Source organism: Bipolaris victoriae (genome assembly GCF_000527765.1).
Source record: "Bipolaris victoriae FI3 unplaced genomic scaffold scaffold_23, whole genome shotgun sequence".
NCBI classification, from domain to species: domain Eukaryota; kingdom Fungi; phylum Ascomycota; class Dothideomycetes; order Pleosporales; family Pleosporaceae; genus Bipolaris; species Bipolaris victoriae.
This window is the reverse complement of record NW_014575369.1, coordinates 55,577-73,548: the sequence shown is the minus strand read 5'-3', so window position 1 is coordinate 73,548 and position 17,972 is coordinate 55,577. Positions and strand designations below refer to the sequence as shown.

The following is a 17,972-nucleotide window of genomic DNA, read 5'->3' as shown; positions in this document are numbered from 1 at the left end:
TCGTTCCGCAGCCTCCAACGCCAAACTGGAAGAAAAGAAAAAAATTTGTCAATCGATCTATACAGAAGAAGAAGAAGAATTTGCCAATGTTTATGATACAAAGTCGGATTCGTATAGCTCTTGCTAACTACATGCGCCCCCCTGGCCGGCTGAAACACAGCCGCACACGTTGGAGGAACTCACTGTGATGTAGAGAGCACTGTGTAGTCACCAGCGACTGAAGCTGGCATATTCGGGATTATCGAGGCGGAAGGATTCGAGGCTCCTAGCAGTGTTATGCCAAGGTAGTGTGAGTACGGGGTGAGAAACGAGCTGCTGAAGTCACCCGTAAGAATTATTACTATGAGCATTGGTAGCAGAATAACGTTGACAAACTTGCAATCGATTTCGATACACGATAATCTGTTTAAGAAGAAGATGGGGTTCTCTGTTGCAACAAGAAAGGACCTTTGCTTGATGTAGACCCGTCCACGTCACAAGTTGTTGCTCTCCACCAGATGTAGGTAACACAGCTCAAAGATTGTCAACGCCATTGGGGTTGAAATGATTTGATATTCTGTTGGTAAAGCCACCCGACTTTACTTGTCTATTGTTTGCTCCTAAACATAAAGCCACACAACAAACAAATTCGATGAACATAAGATGAAAGAGCAAAAGCCTTATTTCTTGGCCCCTGACCTCGCAAGCTTCCTCATAAAAGCATTCTGGACACCCTTTGTTCCCTTGAGCTCCTTATTCCTGCTCTTGTTGACCTCCATGTACGCCATAGTCTGTCCGCCAGACAATTCAGAAAGTGTACCAGCCGCTCTCCGGACTCCAAACTTCTTCTTGTTGCCCTTGTTCGAAGCGTACTTTGTGCCAAACGCATCGCCTTCGATTCTTTCTTCCTTGGCGTCCTCTTCCCGGGCAAGCAGGACATCCATGAGTAGCTCTCGCCGCTCTTGCGGTGTCGCGAATGCCAGCTGCGAAAAGTTTTCAAGTCCTTCGAGACGGGTGATGACTTTGAAGGCGTATCCTTGATCAACAAGGAAAGCTTGCCGCTTGGATGAGTAGTACATTTCGTCCGTGTCCTTGGATACGAGAGAGTAGAAGAAGGCATTGAAGCCCTCGTCATTCCTCCTCTTGGCTCGCAGAATTCTGCCCAGTCGCTGCGCCTCTTGACGACGTGAGCCGTAATGCGATGAAATTTGAATCAGACATGTCGCTTCTGGAAGATCTAAGCTGGTGTCGCCAATCTTTGAAAGGAAAATGGTGTTGACGAGCTCGTTGTGTTGAAAGTTCTCCAAGATACGAAGACGTTCTTGTTGTGGGGTTGCGCCGTAAATGTATGCTTTTCCAAGCTTACGCGAGTATTTCTCCAGAGCGTACACATTGTCCGAAAAGACGATAATCTTGTCGCCTCGTGATTCGTGGTAATTGATGAGGAACTGGCAGGCTTGAAATTTCTTTGGGTTCATGATTGATAGTAAAGCACGCTTCTGCAGCGACGAAGGCTTGAGCCATTCAGTATAGAATTCAGGCGTCATTTGGCACCAAACTTCTGCACACTGCACCTTGGCAATATGTCCTTGTTCTGACAACTCTTGCCAGTTGGCCTCGTAGAGCTTGGGGCCAATGAGAAAGTTGAGATCATCAATCTTGTCATCTTCTCGAAGGAGAGTGGCGGTCAAGCCAAGTTTTGCGTGTGATGCAATCTCATAGGTGACCTTTTTGAAAATGTTGGCAGGCACCACGTGCACTTCATCAGCTATCAGCAGTCCCCATTCCTGTCCACGAATGAACTGCATGACCTTTTCCGCATCGTGCGAACGCTTCCTGGCATTACTGATCATAGAGTAGGTACTGATAATGATACCAGCCTGACGAGGAAAGCGGGTCTTATTGTCTGCCGTGAAGACGGCCACATCTTCTGGATTGATGTTTGACCACTTGATGAATTCGGCGCGCCACTGAACAACGGACATGGCACTTGTGCATAGGACAATGACGGATTTCTTCACACCACAGGCAGCTGTGATGCCGACTAGGGTCTTACCTGCGCCGCATGGCAGCACTATGATTCCTGAACGGGCACGAGAGTTTGAAAACATCTTACTAAGAGCCTTCTCCTGATAGTATCGAATCTGGGCGTGCGGCTTGAGATCGATTTCCAAGTTTGGATTGGTATCGTCATTGTTGAAGTCGTACTCTTCAGTCAGTGGTAGACCAATGGCCCGACAACGTTTCACGACCTTTTCACGCTCCTCACTCTTAATCTGGAACGAGTGGACTTGGGCGACCTCGTCATCGTCGTCGTCCTCGCGCAATGTAGCAATCATATCGCTGGGAGCAGGATTTTGAGCAGCTTCCGGCTGTTGCTGTTGTGCCATGTTGTTTGCACCAGCGGCTAGCTTGGTACCTGGGATCGCCATCTGGCCGATCTTGGGTGCAGCTTCCTTGATGAGGCCATCGGTTGTATCAGCCCTGCACTCTGCGACGACGGGGTCGCGGAGGAGTTTCTGGAGGATCGCAGGATCCTCGCTTTCTATGTAGGACAGCGTCTTTTTCAACACAATCTTGGCCTTACCGAAAGCGGACGTGGACTTTTCAACAAACTGGATAATGGCTTCAGACAGGGCAGTCTTGGAGTAGCGGTCAAGCTTCTCGATGATCTCTTGCTTAGAGTGACCAACACTGACGGCGGCGAACAGACTGTGGGTTGTGAGCTGGTATTCATGCATCTTGGAGACACGCGACTGCGGCTCGGCGATGTTGATCAAAAAGTCCTGAGCTTCATCGAAGAGAGGATGGAAGGACTCGAGGATGATTCCGCCTGCATCATTGACCCATAGCGGACGGTTGTAATGGTCCGACTTGAGGGGCGCACTCCATTGATCCGACTTTCTGAAGAGATCGGCTGCGGCGTCGCGGACACGGCCAGCGCGCGCGCGCTTCGTCATGGCTTTGACATCGAACTCTTCCTTGAGCTGATCGAACGTCTCTTGATCGCTCATGGGGCCCTCATCGTTATCGTCCCAGCCATCCTCGGCCTCAGCGTCAGCAGCCGTCTGCGCAAGCTTTCGTTTTGGCGGCATGGTGGCGGCGTTCTCTGTTATGTAACGGAGTGCGGGTGGCAAGGGCGCGCGCCGGGCGTTAGAATTTACAGATGGACGGCTGGAGACGAGGACACGGGGGTGAGGGTAGGAACGGGCGAGGGTGAGGAAGGAAGAAGAGAAGGACGGGCGGACGGGACTGGAATAAGAAGGGATGGGATGCGCAGGCAGCAGTCGTGGCTATGATGTACCATGGATAGGGCAGTGCAGTGATTATGTAAGGCTAGTAAAGCGGCACTGTCCCTGCAGCAGAGCCCAGAACCCAGTGACTTTACTAGTGAGGACGTTGGTACAAGTCATGTAAATATACACATGACAGGTGTCAGCGAGACAAACAAAATGTATAAATTTACAATGTGTGTGTGTAGAAGAAGACGACGCGCCGAGACGCGAAAACATGTGAATGGCCGGGGGTGGATTGGGTCGGGTGGGTGTGCAGCTGGGCGGCCGACGTCACCTTGTCCCTGTCAGCGAGGCTGCGCTGCTTTCTGGCCAGAGTACACACATACTACACAGATAAACACTCGCCCACACCCGTAGATACATACACCCCCCACATATAGACACTCTCCCCCGCAGAATGAGCGCATGAAGACGTAGCATGCTTCCCAATGGGCGCATCCGACTCCAAACTCTCCTTCAAGCAGGGCATCTTCCGCCTGTCTGAGCCCAAGCAGATCCCTGCCGACGATGTCTACTGGACCGGTGTATGCCGTCTGCTGAACTCATATCCTGCTCCTCTGCTGACTATCACCGCCAGTTCTGGGAGCTGCCCGAATCGACCGAAGATGTCTTCTCCCTCTTCTCGCCCGCAGACATTCGCCGCACCCGCGACAACAACCTAGCCAACCTCGAGACGCTGGTGCTCGCAGTCACATCGCGCCTCATTGTCTTGCGCAACCACCCCTCGTTCCCAGACCCTGACCTCGCCCCGGAGCGCGATGCCCTCAACTGCATCCGTGTCCTCACCCGCCTGTTGCCCTTTTTGTACGAAGCCGATCACCTCGATACGTGGGAAGACCAGTTCTTTTGGGCTGAGCGTCGCAAGCGCAGTCGTAGAGGCCAGCTTGTGCGCAGCGAGGTCATCTTCGACGAGGCCGACCCGGAACAGACGCCCACAGAGAAGGAGCCCGAGTTTGAAAAGGCCAAGCCGCTGGCCGAGGAGATCATCGACACCCTCATCGACTTGCTCTTCTTCTCCAACTTCACCCTGCCAAAGGTAGCCCCAGGCAAGAATAAGGTCAGCTATGCCATCTGGCAGAGCGGCGTCGGCTGCAATACGCCCGTCGCATCCACAAAGGAGTTTGAAAGTAACAGGACTGAGATCTTGCGCCTGCTTCTCACCCTGGCCAGCAAGTCCATGTACATGTCGGCGGGTATGCATCCTACCATGCGCGCACATCAAGTCGATTCTAACCAATTGCAGGTGTACTGCCAGTAAAAGGCGTCAAGGCAATCACATACATCGCCACATGTCCAGACAAGCAAGTCGTCTTATCTGTGCTCTGCTCGCTCCTCAATACTGTGCGTATCCTTGGTCGCTTGCTTGTGTACCCGCTGATCCCCCACAGACGCTCAAGTACAACCCCGCAACATGGCGCGTGCCCTACGACCACGTCGTCTTCAAGGACCAGCGGCAGATTTTGGTCACGTACTGTTTGCAGCTACTATTGGTACTCGTCCTGTACCCCATCCCCGAGCCCGGAAATGGCCCAGCGCCCAAGAATTTCTTCCGTCACTTCCTTGGTCGTCTGCACCGTCCACAAGATTTCCAGTTTCTCGTTGATGGCATGACAAGAATCCTCAACCAGCCGGTACGCAACACGCAATTTACTACATATCTTTTGGCTAATACTTGCTAGCTCCAAGCAAACACGTCCTATCTCCCCGGCAGTCACAAGTCACTGACATGGGCACCGGAGATGATCATGCTCTTCTGGGAGGCGCTGCAATGCAACAAGCGCTTCCGCTCCTTCATCATCGACACCGACAGAGCCCATGACTTTGTTGTCTTGGTTTTGTACTATGCCATTGATCAGCGCAACGATCCCTCCAAGCAGGGTCTTGTGCGCATGTGCATCTTCGTGCTCCAGACACTAAGCGTCGAGCCACAGTTTGGCAAGAGCCTCAATAAGACATTTGAAGGCCAAGAGTCGCTTCCAGCCAGCATCCGGATACCAAACTTCCATGGCACATATGCCGACTATGTCATCACAGTATGTAGCCCGACCAACAATCGCCATACGTCTGCTGACCACACCAGTCAATCTACACTCTTCTCACCACCAGCAAAGGCAAGCTTGATGCGATATACCCTGCACTACTTGCAATACTCAACAACATTGCCGCTTACGTTCAGAATCTTGGACGGGCGACTAGCTCAAAGCTATTGCAGCTCTTTGCATCCATGTCTTCGCCTAGCTTCTTGCTTGCCAATGAAAACAACCACACACTTCTGCACTCGCTCTTGGAGGTCTTGAATGCCATAATAGAGCACCAATATCCGCGTAAGTACGTTCACTAGAATCACCATGTGCCAGTTACTGAACTATCGACAGACAACCCAAATCTCGTCTACGCGATTGTTCGTTCACGGAAGCGGTTCCAAGCGCTCCGAGACTTCACACTTGAAAGCGGCCAAGAGGAGCTCGAGCGCCAGAACCAACTGCGGAAGGAGGGCGGAGAGGACATGACACGCACGAACTCTTTAGACAGTCTAAGAAGCCCGACAGTCGCGCGAACACCCACCCTGGGCAATGTGCCAGAAGAAGACAGCGCTTTTGCAATTGGTGACGACGATGATTCGGACGAGGAAGCAGATGCGTCGCGCACATCCGGGCCAATCAGATCTCCTCCACAATCACCTTCGGGCGCTTCAAGAAGTGCATCAATAGCCTCGTCCGTGGATGATTCAGTACCTTTGCAACTAAGGGGTATGTCAGAAAAGGCACGAGGCAAGCGACCAGTGGGCCAGCCAGCATTTTCTAGGCAAAACAGCATGACGAGCTTGCACAGCGCAGCCGGTCCGGCAATGGCTTCCAATGAGTTCTTTACTCCGTCTGTCCCATGGGTAAGTCATTTCATTTCAACCATACACATTTGCTAACGTGGTCTTTAGTTGGAAGGATGGCTTTCGGAGTTGCCGCTACATACTATCCTCATGCTGATATCGGAGCTTGGGCCCAAGCTGCCCGCTTCAGGAAACTCCAATGATACAGCAGAAGCTCTGAAGATCATTCGGGAGACCGAAGTGCGCGGCATTGAGCCTTCCCCGATTAGGGTGCACTTGTTCGAATGGTCCCCGCTGTCGCTTGGTTGGTACGAGTCGCTACTATGGGGTTTCGTCTTCGCAGCGGAGATGCTTGTAGCAAAGGGCACGGCTGGGGTATGGAACAACACTAGCATCCGGCTATTCAAGGTGCAAGAAGCAGCTGCTACAGCTCCTTCGCTCCTGCAACCGCGAGGCGCTGTAGATGCCGTGGGCAGTAATCTAGTGCAGCGAATTGGCTCGCTCAACCTGCGCGGCGTGGCTGCTCAAGCCGCGCAACGCTCACCCTCGAGCAGCGGTCACCCCGGCGCTGCGAGCGTGAGAGACGTATAAGCCTTCGCTCGCGCCTTGTTTTTATCAAAGTAACCTGTTAGATGATCCGTTTAAAATTAAAGCGTACATGCATATTACTTGCGAAACCCTTTATTTTCTGCACCTCGAACCAGACGGGGAACGAGGCGGCGAATAGAGACATTTTTTGCCACTAGTGTTCTTTTTACACTTACAACTGGGTTTCGGGATAAAGACCAACTGTTACTATTTGACCCTCTGATTGGTGTGCCTTGTTTTATACACTTTTAAGCCCTACAATCCATATTCTGGTGTTGCTTTTGCCGATCACCCCTCTTAGTACCTTTTGCACAGCCACACAGTCCCCCCGTAAGTTTAAAAAGTACACTACTATTCCGTTTGCCACACCAACGCCCCCCCCCGACGGTTGTAGCAAGTAGTAGATGTGGATTTTAATCCCCCGTCTCCTCGTCCGGGTTTCTAGACCGCCTCGGCGGCGATGGGCGGTTTGGTGGCTTGAAGGCTTGTTATGCGGAGACGCGCAAGCTGTGTGTGCGGTGTTGTGCCGTGTGGTGACGAGGGATGATCTCTTGCTTTGCGTATGGGGAAGGAGCGGGGGGGTATAGATAGGGTGGTGGTCTAGGCACACCTTGTACTTTCATGGACCCTTTTTTTTTCTCTCCGACTTGGTAGTGCATTCTTGTGTTTTTTTTGGTGATTATTTTTGTTACTACATTGCTCTAAGTTGTTAAGTGGTGTTTGTATTTGATATTGACATTGTTACGTGGAGTGTTGTTCTTTTTCTCGGGGATTTCGATACTGAACGAATACCCTGTTGGGGGTAATAATATACACCATGGGGTCTGTAGCACATGGCGATGAGGCTATAACTACGTATAGTATGCATGTACTGTATCTCCCCATTTTTTTTTCACTCCACACATCTTGCTGATACATGAAGATTAGGTATCGTCCAAATACCTCGAGCTCACAAGGAAGAAACTCGAATTGACGCGTTTGCCACGGGAACTGGAATTACCCGAAGAGCGAATGTGGGAGCATGGTACACCGAAGCGTGTTCTTGAACCTTTGTTGGATTTTTGGTACTGTATTCAACTCTCCTTCCCCCCCCCCCCTCCATGCATTCGTTCCCTTCAACGAGTAGTATCACTTTTTCCAAATAAACTAACCCATCTCCAGGCTAGAAGCCTACGATTGGCGCGCCGCCGAATCCCGCTTCAATTCCCTTCTTCCCCAATTCCGTACAACGATCCGTACCACATCAGCGGCAGGAACGCAATCTCTCCGCGTGCACTTTGTACACAAGCGATCGACGAGACCGGGCGCTATCCCGCTGCTACTAGCACACACATGGCCCTCGTCGTTTATAGAGGTCCAACGCATCATCAATGCGCTGACGGAACCGCAGTACGTACCTGATATGGGTGGTGCGATACCCCAGGCATTTCACGTTGTAGCGCCGAGTATACCTGGTTTCGGGTTCAGTGATGCAAGCATGCAGGAGGGTTTTGGGTTGGAGGGCACAGCAGAAGTGTTTTCGGAATTGATGGGGAAACTAGGGTATAGCGAGTTTGTTGCGCATGGGACAGGGTGGTGAGTTTGTTACGTGTATGAGTGCTAGTTCAGTGTTGACAATCCAGCAGGGGATTTAGTATTTGTCGTGTGCTAGCGATACGGTACCCGAAAGCTTGTCTCGCCGTGCATACAGTCAATCCGGCGTTCAAGGCGCCGACGTATAGACGGAGTCCGCTGCAGTATGTCAAGTGGCGGATTGCGGAGTTGACGCAAGCAAAGGTACCGTTGTTGAGTTTTGGATATGTTGGTAGCGATGTCGAACCACGATCTGGACAGCGGAGGGAGGACTTGGGGACCGAAAATGAGATTGATAGTAGTCGACCGTTGGGGCCGGCACTACATCGTCTCTACTCGCTTCGACCGCAGACACTGGCGTTTTCACTATGTGACTCGCCCGTTGGTCTGCTTGCAGCACTCTTGGATGTCATCCATACACGAGATGTTGCTCCGCGGCCATTTTCGGGCAGGCCGAGGAGCCCGTTTCTTTCGCCGGTTGAGCTGGAGATGCAGCAGAGTGATGAGGAGCAGGTTGAGGTTGGTCAAGTACCATCGGGGCTCATGCCACAGTCTCCAGACTATACTGCAAGAGAAGAGGAGAGCGACGGCAAGAGATATACATGGAGTCCGACAGAGGTGTTAAATTTTACAATGTTGCAGTGGCTGCCGGGGCCTGAAGCGGTAAGTGAGCCTCATCCAATTCGGCCCCCAATTCTGTATGACAGCTGATAAACAATCTTAGGCTCTTCGCTGGCTGCGCAGTGCATACATGGACACAATGGCTCCATGGTATTCCAATCATATACTGACACCACTCGGAGTATCGACATTTCTTCCGCACAATAGCAATTCCTCTGCGCCTCTGATGTGGGGGACTAGTTTCTGGGACATGTCGTGGGTCAAGCGACACAGCGGACGATCCGCGATGCTACCAGGATTCGAGACGCCCGACACGCTAGTAATTGATTTGCGGGAGTGTTTCAGCAGCATGGTGGAGAAAGGACGGATCGTATTCAAAGTACCAGAAGGGGTAGGTGAGGTAGTAAGAGGTGTGGATTGAGGCTATAGGTATATGATGGCTGCAGTATGTTTGCTATAGCTGGGAAAAGACTAAGGTGGAGGCTGTGAGGGGCTGCAAAAGGCATAGCGGTACCATGGCGTATGTAAGTGTAGGGATGCGTGTTCCTGGTCGCCGGGAGTATGCCGGTCATTTAAGGCGGTGGCACTGCGGCACAAGAGGCTGGCATATCCTGGAGCCGATGATACCGATGATACCGCGGCGGAGCGGAGCAGAGCAGAGCAGAGCAGAGCAGAGGCGGTTGGCGGTTTTGTCGGGTAGTCGACAAGGGGATATGGGGATATGGGGATATGGGGATCTGGCATGGTTATGTTCTGGGGGTGAGGTTTTTTGCATTATTGCATGTGATATGGTATGACATGGCATTGGGCTAGTACATCTGGTGCGGGATGAGATGAGAGGATTATGATGATGGCAATAGTAATGGGGGGAGGGAGAGGTGGGTGAATTTTAGTAGATGGATGGATAAATGAATTGATGAGGGATAAATCGAGAAGGTAAATGCCAAAGAAGAAAAGAGACAACTCTTCGCATGTACCTGACGTGATGACGTCGCCTGGCTAAGTTTAGGCAGCGTCGGGCCCCAAGCGGCCGTTTGGCGCGAACGCTCCAGCCACTTTGGAATGGGCGGTGACGTCTCGCTGCAAAAACACCGCACTCGTCAAAAAATGCCTGTCGCGTGAAGGCCCAAAGCTTCCACAACGTCGCCCCAACAACTGCTGCCACGTAGAATTTTACTCCCTCTGCCCACCTCATAACATCGTCCGCTGTACGTATATTCCTGCTTCTCCCTCTTCCTCTACCCAGTCACACGTCGCTTTATTGCTTCTCTCTCTCGTCTGCGCCTGCATCCGCCTCCCCGCACTTTTGATTGCAAGAGTTTGGCGACTGATTGCTCACAGTCGGTCGTCAGCGCCCAACATTGTGGTCGCCCATTGTTTAATCTCTGTGCTCTACGCCCCTATCAAAACACCGTCGTCACGCTGGCAGACGCGCTGTTTTCTCCAGCTTCTGCTGTTGCATAGGCCTTTGTAGCCAGCAGTCCGTCTGTCGTCGCCTGCTTCGGCTATTCTATGCGTCGCGAGGACCTGGCACGCTTTCTGTCCAAGCCTGCGAAGTGAGTTCTGCCTCTTCCACGAGCAGTTCTGCGTAAACACAACATTCGCTGCGAACACGGCGCTGACCCCTGCCCATAGGCCTCGATAACACCAACTACAACACCCGCTTCCCCCCCACAATCCTTCTTTCTTAGTCTTTGAAGCAGATCTCCTCGTCTGCTGGACCCGATACTTCCCCAGGGTATCGGAATCTGGTATCGAGGACCCCATCGGCTGCCACCATTTCCCGGCGAAAGGCCTCGTTTATCCCCCTCAACGCGCGCCCTCCCTAACATCGACTACGGTCGCTCTTACACTTCCACGTCCACTGCTGCTGGCACACGCCAGCCTCGCCTAACCCTCACGACCCGTGGGCCAATTCTTCTCAGGCGAGCACCGCATTGCTTGTCTGAGCGAGGTTGTGCTGCACATAGCTTCACAGCTAGCCTACCCTCCCAGTTTGCTCTATTCAACACCAGCAAACCGCTTTCCAGCTAGATAAATCCAGAACCTGTGCCAGTCATACAGTAAACGAAATGGTCGCTACCGAGATCCCGCAGCACTACACTGCCTCGCCTTCGTCGCACATTGGCACCCCTCACTTGACCATCAACAAGGAGGCTACCATCGACCTCGATTCTACAAACTCGTTTGAAGGTCCGGAGAAGCTCTTGGAAGTATGGTTCAGCCCCTCCGCTACTGAGCTGCCTGGACAGGCCGGCCCTCTCGGCTTGAAGAAGGTGTCAGCCGAAGTATGGAAGGACATGCTCGATCTGGTCAACTGCAAGGTTCTCTCCGTTATTGAATCTGAGCATGTCGATGCCTATCTTCTATCTGAGTCGAGCATGTTTGTCTTCCCCCACAAGGTCGTACTCAAGACCTGTGGCACTACTACTCTGCTCTGGGGCTTGACCCGCATGCTGGAAATCGCTGCCAATGCTGGCTTTCCCTATGTCGCCCCCAAGGCATCGGGCGTCGCTCCAGCTGCCACACCATACCGCGTTTTCTACAGTAGGAAGAACTTCCTCTACCCCGACCAGCAGCGCGGCCCCCACCGCAGCTGGCGCGACGAAGTCCGCTACCTTGATGACCGCTTCAAGGGCGGCAGCGCCTACATGATTGGCAAGATGAACGGCGAGCACTGGTATCTCTACATCACAGGTCCCGACACCAGCCTCACTCCTCCTCCCAGCCCAGGTGAGGAGAGGTCGGAGCCAGATACCGAGACCAAATTTGTAAGCCACCCTCAGCGTCTCTTGCGCGAGCAGGCCACCGATGAGGAGGAGGATGAGACTCTGGAGGTTCTGATGACCGACCTCGACGAGAAGAACGCCCGTCAGTTCTATCTAGAGGACGCAAGTGCGGTTGCGGAAGGTCGCTACCTCCAGAGAGTCCGTGAGGCTCGCAAAAACGCTATCCAATCCCTGGGTACCATTTCGGAAGAGAATGGCCACACCGAGAGTCTGGGTGGCTCTACTGTCCTCAACTCAGCTGCCAACACCCACACCTCAGATGACAGCTTCGACGTCTTCGAGCAGACATCTTCTGACCACTCTGGCTTCAGCTCTGACGAGGAGCTTACTTTCCCTGAGGAGCTGACCACCGAAGGTCACACACTTGGTACGGTCGTTTCCGAACACTGCGGTCTAGCCGACGTCTACCCTACCACCAAGTATCCCGATGCTCGTATTGATGCTTATCTGTTCACGCCATGCGGCTTCTCTGCTAATGGTGTCGTCCCTGCTCCTGGCGGTGCTCCCAATGGTTCCAAGAAGGGCTCTGACGCTACGCACTACTTTACTGTGCACGTCACTCCTGAGCCCCAATGCTCTTACGCTTCCTTTGAGACCAACGTGCCTGCTCGCCAGAGTGGTCGCGAGACTGCCGACATTGTTGAGCATGTTGTCGGTATCTTCAAGCCTGGCAGGTTCAGCGTTACTCTCTTCGAGGCCAAGCCCACCGCTGATGAGCTTCCCTTGAAGAACGCCGACAAGGGCAAGAGAATGGAGGTGATCCCCGGCTACCGTCGTGTTGATCGTATCGTCCATGACTTGGATGGATACGATCTTGTCTTCCGTTACTACGAGAGGGATGATTGGAAGGGCGGCAAGCCCAGGCTCGGAGAAGAGTTTTAAGTGCCGTTGCTGAGGGAGGTTATCGATATTCAGTAAGCTGGACAAATTGCTACGTATCTTGGGGGACAGTCATTACAGTATCTTGCAATTGTTTCGTAGTTGTTCTAGCCAATCCCACTCATTTTTTCATAACTTTCTTTAGGCCGTCTTTGAGCAGTGAGCCTGGATTGTAATGATGTATTACATAGTGTTGAAAAGATTGCACCCTGCACATAAATCACGGCGTATAGCTTTTTCGTTGACTGTTGTTCCAAACTCGAGACTCAATATACCATCTTCAAACCAGAATTACATTTTTTAAGAATCCCTTCTTAAACCCATTGCCCACATTTCACTCATATTCCTGCATTTACTTGAATCTCATTCCTCTTACTGTGCAGTAGTACGGGATGTACAGTATCTAGCGTAAGCAATACATACACATTTCGCTATTCCATCACGCCACACATACATTTCTCCAGTATTTCATCAAGTCTGAGCCCGACATTACATATCACGACGCAAAAACACATCGACAAAATCATACGAGCAGTCAAGCATATGAATTCTATGTTACACTATCATACACCCTGTCCCTTCTCCTTCTCCTCTTCTTTCCCCTCCATCTTCCCCAAAACCTCACGCACCCTCCTCACAGCCTCCCGCGCCAACCTCCTCTCCCTCACATCCTCCTCCTCAACCACCACCTTCTTCTCCGCATTCTCGATAACAAACCTTACCCTTTCCTCCGTACTCTTGAGCGTGCGTCTGCCTTCTTCGCGGACGGTAGCTTGCCAGCTCTCGCGGGCGCCCTCCCACAATTTCTGCATGCGGCGCAGTGAAAAGGTGAGGCCGAGGGCTGCGACGGCCGAGGCTTCGAAGACCGAGAAGGAGGACATGGAGAGGTAGAGGAGGGCGGATGCAGCTGAAGAGATGGACGTTGTGCTGAAGGTTTGGAGGAGGAGGCGTTGTGCGAGGGCTTGGAGGGGGGGAACGGTGTCGTTGATGAGGTCGGTACGGGCGTTGGAGATTTGCTCATGCCAAGGCATGGGTTTGCGGACGGTGGTCGAGAGGTCCAGTCGTTGGTTTTCTGCTGTGGGCGCGGTGTCTTGTGTTGTGGCCTCAGGTATGCTGGATGCAATAGGACGTTGAATCTTGTCTGGATAGCCGGCTTGATTCATGCGACCAGCGAGATAGACACTGTTTTTCTCGGCAGAAACAAGCCATCGTCGTTCCAGAATCTCTGAGCTGATCATTGTGACATCGTCGACACGCCAGAGCAGCTTCCACCAGGCCAACTTGTGCCAGTTCTTCGCTGCAAAGGCTTCGTCAAGCTGGTCGCGGAGCTCGGCGTGTGACTTCTCAGCCCAGGTCTCCAGATGGCCAAGAATTGATGCAGTGACCTCTTCGTCAGTTTGGACAGTTGCAAGTTTCTGCAGGTGAGCAGCGTCTTCTTTTGCAACACTTGCTTCTACATCATCTGCAACAGAAGCTATGAGCGTCCTCAGTGGAGGCTTAATGCCATTAGAAGTTTTGAGATCCTGAACCAGCCACTGAGACAGTGTTGGCAGTCCGCTCTGGAACCAAGCTCGCTCGTAGACATTTGCGTTTTTGATAGACTCCCGGAAGCTGTCGAGTCCCTTGGTACCAACTGCGATGTTGATAGCGGCACTTTCGGCATTAGGATCTGTACTTGACTCGGTCGATGGTACTGGCAGATCAATAGCCAACTTCACCATATCCTGCATCTCATCAAGACCATCGGCTGAAAATCTCCCATAGGATATGGCACTGTCGAGTCCCTCTCCTAATACTAATGTCTTGTGCACCGGATATGGGACAGGCAATCCTCTGGCAGAAGTGGCCTGGAGTTTGGGAACCAACAGCGACTCGGTGGAGCTTTCTGTTGACACATGAGGGACGGATTTGTTGACATTGACGTTTACCGTCGAAACAAGAACCTCTAGATTATGCGACTGGAGAATGCGCGACGGAACGGCGAGGACTCTGTACAGTGGTGATGGCGTAACGTCGTCGGGGTCGGTGCCGTACCTGCGCAGACATGTTAGTGGTTGCGCCCTCGTTACAGCGACCTGAGTGCACCCACTTTAGCAACACAGCATTCTCATTGCCGACGCCTGCCTTGGCCAGGTCCTTTTCCCATTGCCCTTCGGCGGTCAATGGGTCGGCAAGCAACAGCCGTGCCAATTGTTGTGCGCTTAATTGGCTATTCAAACCAAGGACTGTATGCCACTGTCAGCACCTACGCCGCCCGCACTCAATTGCGTGTGCACCGTACCAGCGACTCTTGTGACTGCATCTTGGGCGGCTAGACCCCGCAACGCCAGCTGTAATCTGCTAATGTTGACGTGTGTCTCTGCAGCTCCACTGAGAGCGGATAGGGCGTCGTATAGCTCCTGGTTGCGTGGCGGGACATTGGGGCGCAGATTTATCGCAGTCGGCGAGACATGCGTCGATGCGAAACGGGCGCGGAGACTCGTACATGGCGACCTTGGGACATTGCGACAGCGGAGCGCAAGCGGAATCCGATCAATCGACCCTGTCTTGCGAAAGATGGTCAGTCGCGGCACTGAGGCCACCCATGGAGGCATCGGGCTTGAAGTTGAGCATTACTATCATGCTCTGCAATACTGCAATTGACGTAGGTCGGCAAAGCTAGCTTCGGCCCGCGCACGTGCGCTAGCCACCATCATCTCATCCAGCCTCATCACATACTACATTCACGACAACAAAACCACTAATACATTAGGCACGTGAATTGATTGTGTTTCAATGAGGATTCGGCTCAATAAAGCCGCAGCAGTCGACCAGCAAATTATTATCACCCATCGGAGGGTGATACCTTTAACGTTATATGCGCCTGAATGGTATACTGATGACATTTGGTAGCCCGCCAATACCGAAATCAACAACCAAACCAGCATGTCATGTCATGACTCGTCTCTCGGCTTCGCTTTCCGACCGCGAACGCGTAAATCGCGCCTAGCTCTTTCGGTTGCGACTGGATCCAGATGACCTGTACATGTTAGCCACTATACAATGTTGTATCACCATCTAACAATACTTACATGCTAATGCGCCTTGCCACAGTTGCCAGGCCCTGGTCGTTTTCTGCCTCCTTGGTTGCCTTCTCAAGAGCTTGCTCTCGGCTGACTTCCTGAGATTTCCGTACTTCCTCGTGGCTTGGTGGCAGTCTTTCGTTCTGCAGATCGACCTTGCGCGCGTCCTCGAAGCTGTGGATTGCCTGCTTAATTCCTTCTGCACCAAGCATCAGAGTACCAGCCGGGAGTCGACCTCCTGAAGCTGTCTTCAACTCTGTAACACGCTCAGACTCCTCGCGCAACACTTGGAATACGCGGGAGAGACGACCAATGGCCAGAATCTTGTTCTTGATGGCACGACGCTTGAATTCGGTCGAATCTGGGTCCAGACTCGATAGAGGAGGCGAAGATGGTCCAGAAGCCAACGAGCTGGGTGTCTCTTCCTCAAGTTCTTCCTTGGAGCACGTGTTCAAGATAGCAATGAGCATATCAGTGACTAAACACAGTTAGTAAGAATGCTTAAAAAGCTGATCTGTTCCACATACTCTTCTCTCCAACGAATGGCAATGACCATGTGAAGACATCCATGAAATTAGGCAACCAGTACGGGTGAGGTGTGCAGTCTGAAGGTGTTAGTCTTATAGCCAACTACCGAGTGACATGAACTTACTGAATTGCCGAATGTTCATGACATTGTTCTCATACTTGAGCACAGCAGCCTTGTTGTTGTACACATCCAGGTAGTTGGGCGCGCTGAAGATTGTCATGACACTGGGGAAACCAGTCGTCCGTGTCTTCCTGTACATTCGGTAGCCAGCATCCTGGGCCTCGTGTGCACGGATAATAGACAAAAGGTTGTTCTTCTCGAGGAAAGCGCATGCAGCAGGGTACGAGAAGAAGTATGAGCATCCACGAACGTGGTTATGAACAAAGAAGTCATTGGTCTTCTCTTGGCCAAATTCCTCAAGTGGGTCAGCCCACAAAATATCGCACATGAGACCATGCGTTGGCGGCTCCCGGAAGCGGTCAATCTACGACAGTCAGCTACAGTGCGGGAGGCGTTGAAAGTAATACATACGGTCTTCAGGTCGTCCAAGGTGTGAAGTTCAGGGCTCAATCCACCGTGTATGCACAAAAACTGCTTGTTCATGACTGCGGCCAGAGGCAATGCGCAGAAGGAATCCATGCATGCTTCGTATACGGCCTCGGAGTACTTGTGCTTGCATTCGAGCTTAAAGGTGAAGTAATCGGTCAAGTGACGGCACTCGTGGTTTCCTCGGAGGAGCCAAAGGGTGTTGGGGTACCAAATCTTGAGGGACCATAGGTACAGAACACACTGCGGTTGTCAGCGAATTGCATGTGGCAAGATTCGCAGCTGTGGCTGTCTCACCTCTATACTGAAGTATCCACGATCAACGTAGTCACCCAAGAACAGGTAGCGCGTCTCCGCTGGGTCGCCACCGACTTCGAAGAGCTTCATGAGATCGTAGTACTGGCCGTGGACATCGCCACAGACAGTGATGGGAGCGTCCATTTCCAACATGTTGGGCTCCGACTTTAGAATCTCTGTGCCCTTCTTTATGATCCATAGCGCCTGCTGTTCGGTCAAGCGACCTTCACGGTAAAAGTGCTGCTTGAGGAACTGGATATTGGGCTTGGTGCGATCTTGCGGTGAGAAGAATTGCTCGTCGGTGGGCGGGTGGAAGGCGGGTGCTTGCACATCTGGTAGGCACAGCGCCGTTAGCACATTATTCAGGCTGTTTCGTGTAGTAGAAATAACAGAAACAGGCAGGCAAGCCAGGCAAAAGCTGTGAAACGGGCATACCTTTGCAGACACGTTCCTGAGTGCTTACTTGGCTGCCATCTTCCATAGTATGGAGGGTAAAGTCAATCTCGGGGAGAGGCTTCTTCTCCCGCACGGCGCGGATGGCATTGTCGATGTACTTTGTCTGGTCGACATCTTGCTGGTTTTCCATGTTGGGCGGTCTGTGCTGTACGCCGTAGAGGGTGAGCGCCAGGAGACGGTGGAGGTGAGGGTAACGAAGTAGTGGGGCGAGCGCAATGACCTCCTAAGCTCAAGTGGCGGCAACGTGCGAAACGAAGGCCGAGACTCGCTCTTCCTAATACCTTGGGCAGACAACACGAGATAATGGCTCAAGCCGCCGTATCTGTTCAGGGTGGCGCACTTTGTCTCGTCGCGTGCTCTCGTGTGTGCGATGTGGCGAGGGGCTTTGGTAGGGCCGAGGGAGGGAATGCAGAGGGCAAGTCAGGTTGTGCTGTCTGTTCACTGAGGGGCGGGCCAATCAGCAGCCGACTAACGTCATAATCCGGTGAATAGGCTCGAGGTTTTGCTTGTAGCAAGCAGATGTGTAGTACC

The 17,972-nt window shown here is 52.4% G+C and overlaps 6 protein-coding genes across 6 annotated transcripts; 3 read left to right on the top strand and 3 right to left on the bottom strand.

The window, feature by feature from the left end:
- Nucleotides 1-659: 659 nt before the first annotated feature.
- On the bottom strand, nucleotides 660-3,074 carry COCVIDRAFT_93302 (hypothetical protein; the record flags this gene model as incomplete). The annotated part of the gene is made up of 1 exon (XM_014703311.1): nucleotides 660-3,074. The coding sequence occupies one exon, from the start codon at nucleotides 3,072-3,074 to the stop codon at nucleotides 660-662; it is 2,415 nt and encodes an 804-aa protein (XP_014558797.1).
- Nucleotides 3,075-3,703: 629 nt separating this feature from the next.
- COCVIDRAFT_35844 (hypothetical protein) lies at nucleotides 3,704-6,693 on the top strand (the record flags this gene model as incomplete). Its single annotated transcript, XM_014703310.1, has 8 exons — nucleotides 3,704-3,799; nucleotides 3,853-4,468; nucleotides 4,519-4,616; nucleotides 4,664-4,906; nucleotides 4,955-5,308; nucleotides 5,356-5,599; nucleotides 5,651-6,162; nucleotides 6,211-6,693. The coding sequence occupies 8 exons, from the start codon at nucleotides 3,704-3,706 to the stop codon at nucleotides 6,691-6,693; spliced, it is 2,646 nt and encodes an 881-aa protein (XP_014558796.1).
- An 814-nt stretch (nucleotides 6,694-7,507) lies between these two features.
- On the top strand, nucleotides 7,508-9,507 carry COCVIDRAFT_35843 (hypothetical protein; the record flags this gene model as incomplete). Its single annotated transcript, XM_014703309.1, has 7 exons — nucleotides 7,508-7,558; nucleotides 7,618-7,754; nucleotides 7,852-8,265; nucleotides 8,316-8,925; nucleotides 8,987-9,274; nucleotides 9,330-9,411; nucleotides 9,461-9,507. The coding sequence occupies 7 exons, from the start codon at nucleotides 7,508-7,510 to the stop codon at nucleotides 9,505-9,507; spliced, it is 1,629 nt and encodes a 542-aa protein (XP_014558795.1).
- A 1,448-nt stretch (nucleotides 9,508-10,955) lies between these two features.
- COCVIDRAFT_35842 (hypothetical protein) lies at nucleotides 10,956-12,554 on the top strand (the record flags this gene model as incomplete). Its single annotated transcript, XM_014703308.1, has 1 exon — nucleotides 10,956-12,554. The coding sequence occupies one exon, from the start codon at nucleotides 10,956-10,958 to the stop codon at nucleotides 12,552-12,554; it is 1,599 nt and encodes a 532-aa protein (XP_014558794.1).
- A 560-nt stretch (nucleotides 12,555-13,114) lies between these two features.
- Nucleotides 13,115-15,145, bottom strand: COCVIDRAFT_35841 (hypothetical protein; the record flags this gene model as incomplete). Its single annotated transcript, XM_014703307.1, has 3 exons — nucleotides 13,115-14,585; nucleotides 14,641-14,776; nucleotides 14,833-15,145. The coding sequence occupies 3 exons, from the start codon at nucleotides 15,143-15,145 to the stop codon at nucleotides 13,115-13,117; spliced, it is 1,920 nt and encodes a 639-aa protein (XP_014558793.1).
- Nucleotides 15,146-15,618: 473 nt separating this feature from the next.
- Nucleotides 15,619-17,571, bottom strand: COCVIDRAFT_93465 (hypothetical protein; the record flags this gene model as incomplete). Its single annotated transcript, XM_014703306.1, has 6 exons — nucleotides 15,619-16,091; nucleotides 16,141-16,218; nucleotides 16,266-16,626; nucleotides 16,674-16,931; nucleotides 16,986-17,317; nucleotides 17,421-17,571. 6 exons carry the CDS (start codon nucleotides 17,569-17,571, stop codon nucleotides 15,619-15,621), a joined length of 1,653 nt encoding a protein of 550 aa, XP_014558792.1.
- Nucleotides 17,572-17,972: the final 401 nt, after the last annotated feature.